At 33.9% G+C, this 13,904-nt stretch overlaps 1 protein-coding gene across 1 annotated transcript in view; it reads right to left on the reverse strand.

The window, feature by feature from the left end:
- Positions 1-2,279: 2,279 nt before the first annotated feature.
- Positions 2,280-13,904, reverse strand: part of LOC141838738 (notchless protein homolog) — a 16,100-nt gene continuing 4,475 nt past the window's right edge. Inside the window, exons 7-14 of the mRNA XM_074726302.1 lie at positions 9,888-10,087; positions 8,844-8,907; positions 6,562-6,672; positions 3,416-3,553; positions 2,995-3,137; positions 2,861-2,915; positions 2,626-2,682; positions 2,280-2,542 (exon numbers count right to left, since the gene is read on the reverse strand). Of these exons, the coding sequence (XP_074582403.1) occupies positions 2,459-2,542; positions 2,626-2,682; positions 2,861-2,915; positions 2,995-3,137; positions 3,416-3,553; positions 6,562-6,672; positions 8,844-8,907; positions 9,888-10,087 (852 nt within the window). The 3' untranslated portion in view covers positions 2,280-2,458. The remainder of the gene's footprint in view (positions 2,543-2,625; positions 2,683-2,860; positions 2,916-2,994; positions 3,138-3,415; positions 3,554-6,561; positions 6,673-8,843; positions 8,908-9,887; positions 10,088-13,904) is intronic.

A 13,904-nucleotide genomic window follows, 5' to 3' on the forward strand; every position in this document is an offset into this window, starting at 1 on the left:
TGTTCCTTTTGTTATTTTCTAGCACTAATAGTAATCCTAATCTTTCTTCCTCTCCAACAAAAGTATTTCTTATTTTACCTTTTCTTATCATCGAAGCTAATCGAGACAAAAAAAATGGTAAGATTTTCATTCTATTTTTATTTCATCTTTATAGTTATTTTATTGAAGAGCATAATATAATATAATGATTTTTTATATATATATAATTTATTATATTTTTATAATAATATAAAAGGATGCCTAGGTGTAATGATAAAGTTACTAATATATGATTTAAAGGTCACGAGTTCGATCAAGTAAAATTCATCGAGTAGGCACAAAAATAAAAAATATGTCGATCTAATAAGTTATGGTTGAACCAAATTTAATTAGATTAAATTGACTTATCTTCGACTTTTATTTTTTTATTTTTTTTCTTTTCAACTGTAACTTAATTATTTTTTCCTTCTCCTTCTCCTTCTCCAATGTGTACTTTTTTTTCTTCCTCTTCTTAAAAAATAGTAACCCTCTTTCTTCCTTTTCTTTTGTTTTTCTAGTCAATTAACAATAACCCTACTCTTTCCTCTCCTACGAGAGCAATCTTTGTTTGGTCCTTTTTTTTCCATTATATTAGAGCTAGTCTAGATCTTTGAAAAAGATGAATTTTCCTTTCATTTTTGGAATTATTTTATCATTTTTTTTCATTTGGTCAGTTAAAGCAAACTAATAATAGTTTTTATTATTCTGTTTGATTTATCTTTTAGATTTTTAGTTACTATCAAATGCCAATAGTAGAACAAATAAATCATCATAGCAGTTTTCCAACTTATAATAGAAAGTTCTAATTTTTAATTTGATTACTTCCCTAAGTCTAGCAAACAAGTAATTTATTTGATAATGATAAATATTGAATAGTAATTCAGAATATATTTGATAATAATAAATATTAACTGTCATTCTTGGAGAAGACGGAAAATAGTCAGCTCTATCGACGACGATGAAGTGAGAAAGAAGAGGAAAAATAAGACATTGCAGCGAACCCATCAACTCTAATTCAACCTCCCCTAAATATAATTCTTGAATCCGTTGTTTTAATTATGACGCACTATAAGATATTTGTTTAATAGAATAAAAAATCTAAGCATTAATTTAGACACTGTATACATGGATTCACAATACTGATACAAGAAAATTACAATTAAACCTCTCTTTTTTTGGTTCAATAGAAGATTGCAAAGAAGTGAATATGGTATATATTACTAATCATCTATTTAGTTGCAGCTCAAATGAACTTATAAACTGATGATTGAGTCTATTCTATGATTATAAATAGTTCATGATCCCAATCCGTTTCAATTTTAGGTGGAGCTGATCTATTAGTTCCTTTATTCCAATCAATGGGAGGGATTTTGACAAAATAAATATTTGATCTTAAAAGAGACCATTCTTAATTTTGAGCATAATTATCAATAACTCAATTATTTTAAGATTATTTTAAATGGAAACAATGCTAGTATGTAGTTCTATCCAGGGCTGAGCATTCGGTTAAAATCGAACTGAACCGAACCGAATAAACCGAAAACTGAATAAACCGATTTTTTTCAAACCAACCGAACCGACCGAATTTTCCAATAAAAACCGAATAAACCGAACCGATATTTTATCGGTTAACCGAATTAACCGAATTTTTTTAAATATTATAAAAACTTTATTAATTAATTAGGGATTTATAAATTTAGTTATTTAAAATTTATAAATTATTTTTTAAAATTTGAATAATTCGGTTTATTCGGTTTAACCGAATAAGAAACTTTAAAACCGAAATCGAACCGAATTAACCGAATTAATCGATTTTTATAGAAAAAATAACTGAATTTCCGAAATAACCGAACCGAATTTTTTAATTCGGTCGGTTCGGTCGGTTAAACCGAATTGTTGCTCACCCCTAGTTCTATCGAGATCAAAAGGCATGGGCCCATGAATTTTGAATTCAAACAAACGTCAGGATCAAAATATACAATTTTTTTTTAAAAGAAAATCAAACATCCTGTTTCTAAAACATTGAAATATCCTGGTTTCTACTGCCCGTGCTGTTGTTGCCTGCTTCAGTTCATCCGATCGCCGGAAGAACTTTTTTAGATGGAGTTGAGTTCAAACAATTATTACTTTTTTTAATGGTTAATTTTGCATGTTTTACCCCTTCTTTAAGTTGTTTTCCCAGATGCGTAAAGTAGAGTTTGAAGAGGAAAACCATGGAGTTTCATGGTTTACAAACTTATTGCTTAATTACTCATTGAAAACTTGATGTTAAATAAGTAGAGAGGATTACAAGGGTTTGTATATCACTCTTGTGCAAAAACAAAATAACAAGAATATATTAAATAACAAAAAATCCCGACTCATTCAAGACCAAATAAAAAAGTTTATAGTTTTTTAGTGCAAAAACTAATAATACAATCAAAAAGGGTCTTGTCACTGCCTAGTTCATCCATAACTTAAGCACCCTGTCCTTCCCACCAGATGCAACCTTTTCACCATCTGGGCTCCAATCCACCGAGAATACCTAGCGAAGTAGATGGAAGGCGTCAATGGATGGAAGTGGAGCTTTATGTTCACAGAATTCAATATGATTTTGTCATACAATACCTCATCGGCATGACCTGGAAGGTCTTGTTTCAGTTTGTGTGTCCTAATATCCCATACCTGATTCATATACCATGGATGCGAGTTAGATTTTTTTAAAAAAAAGCGAGAGAAGGGGTGATACCAAGTGCAGAATGATTTCAACAAAATAGCCACATGGTAAGAAACTAATTCAAATGTTAGTAGCTACAAGAAAAAACAGAAAGAAATTACAAAATTGTTCAGGTTGATCACTTACCTTTAATGTCGAGTCCTTGCTTCCGCTGAGTAGAAGTCTGCTATCAGCAGACCAGCTACAAAAAAACAAATGTGTTACTATCTCATGCAGCATTAAAGAACACAGCAAGAATTACAGGATTAAAGAAAGAAAACCTGATTTGGTACACTGGGCCAACGTGTCCACGGAAGGAAGCAACAAATTTCCCAGTAATACCATTCCATAACTTGACAGATTTGTCAAAGGAAGCACTAGCCAACCACTGTCCATCTGGAGAAAAGTACACATGATTTACAAGCTGCATCAAAAACATCAGTTAGTCACAGTTCTGAGGAATCCAGAGGAAGTTTTTGTAGTAGGAAGCTGAGAAAAGATTAAGAGTATTTAGCCAATTCATAATTAGAGATTCAAAATTTAAGAGTGGTGTAAAATGTTATCAAGACTTTATAATGAACTAGGCAATGAATAATACTTGTTTAATAACTTAGATAACGTGCTACAAAATTTAAAAGAATACTAGAAATCTCTAACGGAATAAACCAATTACATAACATAAAAATATGTTTTGCATGTCACCTGTTGATGACCAGTTAGGCGGGCTTTTGGATGCTTACTCAATGCAGGCTCCCATAGAAACATGGTGAAATCATCAGAACCTGAAACCAGCCTCTCGGAAGCATTGCCTTTCATCTTGTTGTATCTTGCAAGAGCTGCCTAAGTACACAGAAGACGATACTTTTTAATTAATTATTACTTTATTAGAAGAATAACAACGCAACAACTAGAGCTATATTTCACAGTATCATATTCCAAACTCATCAACTGAGGTCAAGACATACAATCACAATCCAAATCTACTTATACTGAGAAAGTTCGTGATTTGAATCATATTTTGGTGATTGATTGAGACCAACTAATGCCCAAATTATCAAACCAAGAATGTGGAAATGTGTGTGCATTTGGCTGGATGCCGCAGACGGTCAAGCTATCAGTCAAGAATATGCCTCAATCTTCATTGATCCCGCCAACGAAAGAATCTGAAAAGAAAGAACTGAGCGAAAGAGTTAGCAAGGCGTCGGGATTCCCGGCAGATCACTCCGACGCTCGTTGAGGGGAAATAGAGAATGAAGAAGAAGCCCCACACAGTCGGAATCCCCACAAGTTTCATACCTGTGGGGAGCTTATATAGTCGAGGGACATTCCTACTGTCATGAGTGCAAACTGTTGCAATGTCTTAAAGAGGCAAGTTCTGGAAAATTGCTGACAAGTGAGCCCTAATACATCATCTGAACAATCTGCTGTAATCTCTAATCACGTACCCTACGGCTTGGCAGAGCTGATCATTCTTATATTTCGGCTGTAGGTACAAACACGAGGAGGTTAGGGGACTAGACCTGAAAACCTAATAATCGGCCTAATCCTTTGGTAGAGCTCGCACACTTGGTTGTCTTTTAGTGCGGAAGAGGGTTGAGAGAGGCCGAGTTGGAGTTAGGTCGAGCGATTGAGTTTGTAGAGATTGAGAGACCAAAGAGGTCGGACTCTTGAGAATGAATGAGGTCAGAATGGCTAAGGTCAAGTGAGGTCGAGTGACTGCAGAAGTCGGACTGGCAGAGACCGACTAAAGCCGAGTGACTACAGAGGTTGGATTGGCGTAAGCAGAGTGTAAGAGCGAGTGGCTGAGTTGCCGAAGGGCCGAGAACGAGACTGAGTAGCTAAGACAGTCGAAAGGATGACCAAGTGGTGGCTGAGGACGAGGTAGAGTACCCGAGACGTTTGAGCGTATGACAAAGTGCCCGAGACAATTTGAGAGCGTAACAGGGTCGGACTGTCCGAGAGCATGACGAGGTCGGACCGTCTGAATAGCCGAGTCAATTGAGAGCGAGAGCAAGACTTGGTGACCGAGTCGGCTGAGGGACCTTTGGGGCAGGCCGAGTGAAGCTGAAGCCGGGCCGAGTAATAGAGGTCAGGCCGAATATTATTGTACTTAGTTAGGTTAGATCGATTCTTGACCTTCTTTGCCACGTCACACCGATAAGGACTCGCTGTATCAACTCTTAAAACATAAATTACTCATCAAAATCTAAAATCCAATTAAATTCCAGCATTTCATTTTTTTAAAGTCAATAATTTATTCCTTAGATTTGCCTTAAAATTTCTTACTGCTCTTATTTAAATTTATGAAACTCTTGATAACACTGTCAGCGATTAATTTTCAACTAATTAATATTTTAATTCTTCACCCTTTGAGTATCTAAAGCATTCATACTTATTTTCTTCTTGATTATGCAATCATGAATGGTCAAGATCATAAATTAATCTCTCTATTTAGGTAATAACCACTGTTTAGGGTTCGTCACATTGCTCCCAGCGAAATCAGAAAGATGCGATGAAGTAGTGGTGTTAGATCTGTAGGCCCTGCCCTGTCCGGCCATTTTTCATTTACAGTTTAATTAATTTGACCGAGACTATTCTTAATTTAATTGATTTTATCTTATTCTAATTAAAGTGGATCCATCATACATTGCATGAAGGAGAACTATGCACATATTCACGTCCTGTTACTCTTCATCATCCCAACTTAATTAATTATAATATGCATGCATTATATTCATGCTTATATATAATTAACCAGCCGCCATTTCTGAATCTAGTCATATAGTTTTAACCTACCCAGAGTTAAAACTGCAAGCCACTCTCATTCTGCTGCTTGAATTCTGTCAAACAGATTGTTGTCTTGTTGAAAAATAAGAACATAAAAAACCAAAAAAACAAACATGAATGAAGTAATTATATGAAATATCAAGTACAATTAATTAGCCTATCATAAATATCCTAATGCATATTTTGATATTAAGTACAACTAATTCCATATCATAAATATTCTGACACATCTTTTGATATTAAGTACAACTAATTAGCATATCATAAATATTCTAACATGTGACGTCTTTTGTGCTACTTTCTTTGTTCCCCAAGTAGCAAATTCCCTTTTAACAGGTATACATTTCATATTCAGGTTCCCTTTTAATACAGATTCTCGATGTTAGAGGACTATTCTAATTGGATGTGACATGGATTGTTTCATTTCAAAGCTCTTAATCAGTAGCCTGCAGAACAACACTCAATAATGCTACTCATTATCCTAAATCAGCTTTTTGCACTGTACAGTCACACTATCAAAAGGTTTAGTAGGAAATAAACACAGATAGAAAGTACCAGTACTGAAGATACCTAAGTCTATGCCAAGGGAACACATACCACTTCCCACATAGTGCATGCATTACGTGACATAAAGTAGTCTGATAAGGCTGATTAACAAGAAGCATATTGCATGAATTGATAAGGCTGATTAATATATAATACTATATTTTATGTTACATTAATTGTTTAAAAAATTTTATATGAAATCATAGATTGCTTATGTTAATTAATTAGATAAGTTAAATGTAAAGTTTTTTTACATGGGTTTTTAGGTTGATTAATTTTTAGTTTCAACTGATGTAAACATATATTTTGTTATTCATAATGTTTCGTATAATTGTTAATATAATTAAATATAAGCATTTCCTGCATTCGTGTCTACATGTCATATATGCATAGAGCAGTGACCCGTTCAAAGACCACCTATATACAATTTTAAAGATCTTGGAAATACATATAAACTGTCATCTTAGAACGAATATCAAAAGGAAGCCATGTCTAGAAGAAAAATAATATTGTACCTCTTTCATTTCTGCAGAGGATGAATATGCTTTTCTGGTGTGATCAAATGCCCCTGTGCGGAGAACATATTCAGTACTCAGAGCAAGCGAATTAACCCAATGGCCATGTCCCTGTAATCCACCAATGCATAAAAAGTGAATCTAATAATATTCATCAGATAATCTCTTATAACTTTAACTGCCATGAGTTTTCCAATACCTTTATGTCACTAATCATTAGCAAGTTCTGCTAGCTGTTTACTAGAATAATAATCTAAACATTCAAAATTTATAGAACATTTAAGAAGCTTTGTCCCAAATTGTAATAACAGGTGAATTCTATGCATGTTAGATAGCATCAACCCATCAACTTTTTCTGCAGCATTTTCTTTATTGTGTATTGCTAGTAATACATCTGTTTCAGAAAAAGCAACAAAACATGTTCATCGTCTCTGCCTGGCAAGGGGTTCAATCCAGCTCATTTGCAATATTTATCCCAGCATTATGTGATAAACTACGAGCACAGTTCAAGTGTACCACTCACTGTTGACGGCTTCTTATATAGAATCGTGTGTGTGTGTGAGATGCCCCGTTACCCAATTCTTAATCTGGCAAGATATAACCTGCTTATTTATTAGTAAATCTTACTAGTAGCAGAGAGGATTGTTCTCTAATGCTCTGAGTCTAAACTAGCCAGGTAAATTATAGCTTTTTCTTATTACTGGCTCATAGTTTTATGTCATGCTGGTGTAAGTAATCAGCTAACCTATCACATTTGCTAACATTCAATAATCTTTCTTACTCTGCAGAGCTGACCCATCCAATTGGATTTCATCAAGTTCCCCTCTACTCTATAGCAGACTAGGCTATGTTCTCTTCCATGAGAATATACTAAACAGCTATACACTTGTTATTTTGCATCGTTTAACCAAATATATTTCACTTGTTAACAATTCATGCAGATAATAGCAACTAGAAAACTAAAAGTCTATCTAGAACTGAAGCCCAACTTATCCTAAAGGATCATCAAGAAGACAAAGGGTACAATGAACATGAAATTCCAACCTAAATAGCAGGATTGTTAATAAAATGAGAGTACTACAACACATGTTGTAAGAAATTCAATCATAAAAAATCATGGCATAATGCATGAATTGAGGAAAAGAGACTTCTCCAGACAGCAGAGAAATTGTATGTGAATCCGGAGTGAAAAACAAATTGGCAGGACTAGCATGAGTTGGATTTGCCAACCATTCTTGGCAGAGTAATTTTGCATAACACATTACAGCACTTCATAAGCTGAAGAAATCAATCGGTTTGAATGTTAAAGATACAAGAGACAAAGACGCTGCCCATCAATTGAGAAAAAGAAACAAATCCATGCATGAAAGAGAGTTGTATTCATGTGATTTAAAAGTGAAATAACAAGGATTATTCTTTACATGATACAGCTATATTGACAGTGCTTGTTTGAATTGGGTTTGTCAACACATTATGCAATACATTTCACTTAATACAAATTACCAGATTCAATCAGTTGAACCAACACATCAGACAGCTTGAGTTAAGGATAGTTGAATTTAAACCTATGTGTTCAGACAGACAAGAAAATGAAAATAATGACAATACAGATCAGAAGCTCAGCTCAAGGATTTGTGAAGTAATCTGTTTTCTTTTTAATGCCATTATACAAAATCAGGCCCTTCGATGGCCTATGCCAAGCTAAAGGCAAAAAAAATAAAAATAAAAAAGATACAAGGATTAAAAGACATACAACAAAAAATTATTAGCAGGTGATTAGAATAAGAAAACAAAAAAGGAATAGCACATCCATATGCATGAATTTTTGTGCTGTCATATAGACAATCTCAAGTTAAAGAGGCAAGTGAATGGCTTCTTAAGCCCTTAAAAAGATAATTGTCTGTATATTCAGTGTTGATTCAGATTTAGCACGCGGAATCTAAAATCCACAAAATTGGTTAGAGCATAGCAATATGACATCCCTTTTGATGAGGAAATCTCAAGCATGTATTATGCATCATAGGAGTATCATTTGTGTACGCATGCACAACAAGTTCAAGTGTCAATTTAGATTAAACACATGGAAACCAAAAGTGACGAAATTGTTTAAAGCATAGTAATATGGCATTCCTTTTGAAGAAGAAATACCAAACATGTGATCATGAATTGCACATGTATCATTTTTATATGGTTCACATTTTTTAATCAAAAACATCATGATCAAAAAGAAATGAGCTAATAAAACTTTGAACAGAAGAACAAGCAAGATCATGAGGTAATACCTTTAGTTCACGGATCAATTTTCCCTGGGTTGTTTCCCAAACTTTAATTGTACAATCCTGAGAACTGCATATGAAAGTTGCAACTGAGTTCTTTACAAACATTTTTATTCCTCACAACACATGCACATTATAGTCAAGATTGGGTCATGTTATTCTATATGCTTCTAATAATTCCCAGCCTCGAAAGGTTGGGATGCATGAACTTTGCCAAAATGCAAGTCCTTTTACATTATGCAATCATAGCCTAAAATTGACAGATGGCCCGAGCAAGAAGATGGCAAGACTAGATAAAATGTTCAGATGCATAGCAAGAAGGAACGCAACCAACAATTACCATTCAAGAATCAGACACAACATATAAAATGTGACACTACATTATTATGTAGACAGAAAACAGTTAGCTGCATTATACCCTGGATAGTTTGAAACAGAGAAAAATTCTTATAACATGATGAGTGAGACACTAGAAATGTATCATTCTAGTAAATTTCAAAATTTGATATTGATTGCATAGGTGATTTCTCCTATGCCACCTTTGACAATTGTGCCAATGAGAATTGTATCGTGTTGATAGTGTGGGCGACTTGTTATGATAAGACACACACAAAAAAATCATATTTGTTACCAATTTACCACTTCAGCCAGGGACAAAATTTGGCATGACATTCATGAAATGATACCATAACCTTGCCCTGAGCTATATAATTGTTTTTCTTCTATTTTTCTACTTACCTCCATCTCCAATTCATCATTGATACCATGCGTTGGCATTTTGAACATTTGTTTGAAAAGTGTAGGCAGCCGACCCCACTTAGTGGAATAAAATTTGATTGTTATTGTTGTTGTTATTTAAAAAGTGTAGGTGGAAAATAAAAAACTAGCCATAAGAAAATAAAAGAGCATAAAGACTAGCTTACACAAAGTCCACTGCAATGCAAACCGACTGTGCAGTTTGTGCAGTAGAGTTAATAGATCTAGTTTCTAAAATTTATAAGGAAAAGAATAAATAAGAAATTACAAAATAAAAGTGCAAAAATAACATACCCAGTATATATCATCCCATCGCCACCCCACTTTACACAAGTAACTGCCAAAGTGTGACCGGAAAGACAAATCACACATTTTCTTAAAGAGATATCCCAAACACGAGCATCACCATCCTTACTAGAACTAACAAATCTGCGACAAGGAGCTTGCAAGTGCACAGGTTCCCAAGAAATACCAGTAATCCATTTCTTATGACCCTGCCATAAGAAACCAAATATACAATGCTATAATACACAATACATGATGCCATATCAACTTACAAATATCCAAAATATGATTAATAGTACTAAATGCATATGGACAAAGAAACTTAGAAAGAACTTATAGTCCCAGTGTGAAAGAATTGCACTAAGAAAAAGCAATGTCACAATTGTAGACTGGGTAACATGATAGACATTTTAATCTAGTTTAAAAGGAGTACAACACTGTGCTAGGAACAAATCAAATAAGTATCACAAGTGAAATTTTGTAGGAACAAAAATAAACCGTCAATGGAATAAAGCTTAAACATCAAAAATTGCATAGGATGAAATTTGCCAGCTTAATCAATAATCTCTACCAGTTCAACCAAGATAGATAAAACTATAAGACGTTAACCAAAGTTTCGTCAAGACAATCTTGCATCAACCAGGGTTGATTAATTAATGATATCTTCTTAAAATAAACTTACAACAGCCTGTATTTGCTTCATTAGATGATTGATGATAAAAGAAAAGAAACATTTTCCCAGAATTATACGAGGTGAAAAATGAAGAAAATGACAACTTATGGAGCAAAGGATAACCTAATCAACTTTATGATCATGTTGTATGGGCCAAGATGAACATGAACCAATCAGCCTTGGTGTATATCAGTACTCGGCAAGAATAGATAAACAGGCATGATAAAGCAATGGCAAAACAGGGATAGACCCAAGAAAATTGAAGCACTATATCAGTTGGCGAGCAATTGGTAACAAGTTATAGTAATATTTAAGGTAGTTAAAATAACAAATGAACATGGTAAAATACCAACAATATATGACCAGACCACTTGCTTAATAGCGTTTTTCATTTAATAGCTATAATTTTTTTATCTAAACATATTAATCTATTTGGTCAGATTAATCTTATAAATTTAAACAGGTATTACCCGCTTATCTATGTACTATACAAAATCAATCCATTGCTTTGTAAATCGCAAAACCTGTTTTTTTTTGTTATTTTCCATAAATTAATTGCATGAACTTCTGACAAAATACTTACATCTGGTAAAATAATCACCAGTACCTATAATCCAGCATACAATGTACAAAACACAGTCCATTTTATAGCCAATATAATTGACAATATTTTACAAAGATGGATTCTTTAATGATATAAAATTTCTGTCACAGATTAACCTTTCAGTATGTAGATAATATCATGCATATGTATATAACCTTAAATTTATGTATTTGGAAATGCTAGATAAAGGATGGACAAGATCACAGGAATGGAGAATAGTCCAACATCTTTTCAATGTTAGTATCTCTGTGCATGAAGATAGAATACAGAATGCATTACTTCCAGTTAATGTACTTAGCTCCAGTCATAAAAAACATGAATTTAACAACAAAAAAAAGGAATTTTCTGAACTTAGCAAAAATGTGAGGGGAAAGGATTATACGAACATACGAGAAATGGACTGCCCGATTGCTTCCCAGTTTGTGGGTCCCAGCTAAGAATTTCACCAGCCTTGCTACCACTTACAAGATGTTGACCATCTGGTGACCATGAAATACAAAGGACCCAATTCTTATGACCTAAAATAGTGTAACAAGATTGTGTTACTAATTTTCAAATAAAAATTAAAGGTACTCAAGTTCCAAATAAATGAACACCTTCATTCAATTCTTTATGCAACCAACTTACAAATCAAGATTTCAAAGAAGATAATCGTCAAACAAAATAAAGATAGACAACCACAATTGTCATCTTCATTTATCCAGAAGGGCACCTAAGGTAATTGGACACTATTCCCTGTTTTGAATATATTTTTTTCATAGCAAATGTTTATGGCTTGAAATCTAAAAGGACATTGTACAAAAATTAAACCAAGATACAACCAATGTCACAAGATGTTCTAGGTTCTGTCCATGGTTAAGGACTTCCTGTTTCAGGCACAAATAGAAGGATGCAAGCAGCATAGCGATATTAACTTCTTTTGGTACTAAATTTTCATAGTTGCATTATGTACATCAGATGAGGACACATAAACTAAGATGTCTCGCATCAAATATTAACCTGAGCAGGTGAACATAGGGGTCTGAGTACTAAGATCCCACAATCTTACAGTTGTATCACCCGAACCACTCGCCAAGTGTCGTCCGTCAGGGCTGAACGAAACAGATAGCACAGCTTCCGTATGACCTGAATAAAAAAAATAGCATGATTAGTGGTTAAGGTGTATGCAAGATAAGAGTAAGATAAAGGTAAGTTCTTAAGCAATTTCTTGTAACAAATATTTATGTCAAATAACGGCATATTGGCATGTTATAGGCACTATGGTTGACCTTTGTTAATGAAAGCATTCAAAATATGAGCATGATAGACTTAACCAAGAGAAATTTCAGTATAAAATATTAATCAGCTGTATCTAAATATTCAGCACGCTATGAAAAATCAATGAATCAGGTAGAAAGAACATGAGGATGGAAATTCGGATGGTAAACAAGCAATCAATTCCTGCCTGTATCGCATAATTGCACAGTATAAATGAGACATGATCATCCTTTTTTTATGGTGGTCTTTATTGAACACTGTTCAATTTTTCAGGATTGGCCAAAAAACTGTCAGAGCCTTACCTGGAGAAACCTTCAGATACTTCAAAAAAGAGAATAACTTCCCTTAGTTGTTAAACCAATAGATCAGGACAACAATAAGTTTTCACTGGTCCCGAGTAAACACTCCTCCAAGTTCCCAATGAGAATTTCCTTTAAAAAAGTGTTTCTGACGAGGACATCAAGCGTATCCAAAGAGGATTGTTGTTTAATTTTTAACCATAAAATGACAAGTCAGTCACAAAAATTTGGGATTGGTTGTATGGACCTTATTCATCAAAAAGATCATATCAGTATAACCTGTATTCCAGAAAACTATACATAATCTGCAAGCAATCAGTTAAAAATCAGATCAAGAGATCAAGCATGGTTTTTCGTATTATTTGAACACTAATCCCATTTGCACCACAGCTTTCAAAAATTTGTTAAAGATTGGTAACAAACCAGCTATAGTTGCAGAGCATCGATTGACTGGCCGGATTCTGAATAAAGCTTGAGGTTGGTAAACTATTCGTAGTACCTTCTCCACAGAAACTACAAGAAAGTAAATTTTTAACGGAAAACTATTGATCACAAATTGTTCAAAAAAGAATGGCGAACATATTTACAAAGAAGCTTCTGCAGGTAAGAACTGAGTTGAACAACAAGCTCTTGGTCTGATATGTAAAATGCGTAAGGCATCTTTTCCACCTAATGAATAAAAACAGAGTGAGTTTCCATGTCAGAGAATAGTTGAATAGGTTTTCAAAACACGATTATGTGACCAATGGAGGAAATCAACCAACAAATCCATAATGAAAATAACAAAGGTTGCATCTAAATCAAAGGTTGCTGCATTTTCACAATAACATTATTTAGAGTTTGTTGACTATTTACTGGAGTTGTGGTGGACCAACATTCTGAGGAAGATAAAGTGGAGCACCAAGAGGCTCTCCTTCAGGGTCAGTCAGAAGGCACATTACACTATTATTGTTGCTTACTTCTCTCACATCTCATCACTTCCATCTCTAAGAACAAATTCAGTATCAAAAGATTGTAACCTGGCAAAAGAAAGAAATCATCATCCCTCTAAAATTCAATTACAATGAAACCTGACAAGTTTTTTCCCAAGTAAAGAGAAAATTATGTTCTATTTTGGATGACACAAAGCCAGATTGAACCATTAAATTTGAAAAAATTTGGATGCAACACTTAAACTCCATGAAACCATTCAA

Source organism: Curcuma longa, chromosome 1, assembly GCF_044706935.1.
Source record: "Curcuma longa cultivar G26 ecotype Majalengka, Jawa Barat chromosome 1, ITB_CL_G26_1.1, whole genome shotgun sequence".
Classification (NCBI taxonomy): Eukaryota; Viridiplantae; Streptophyta; class Magnoliopsida; order Zingiberales; family Zingiberaceae; genus Curcuma; species Curcuma longa.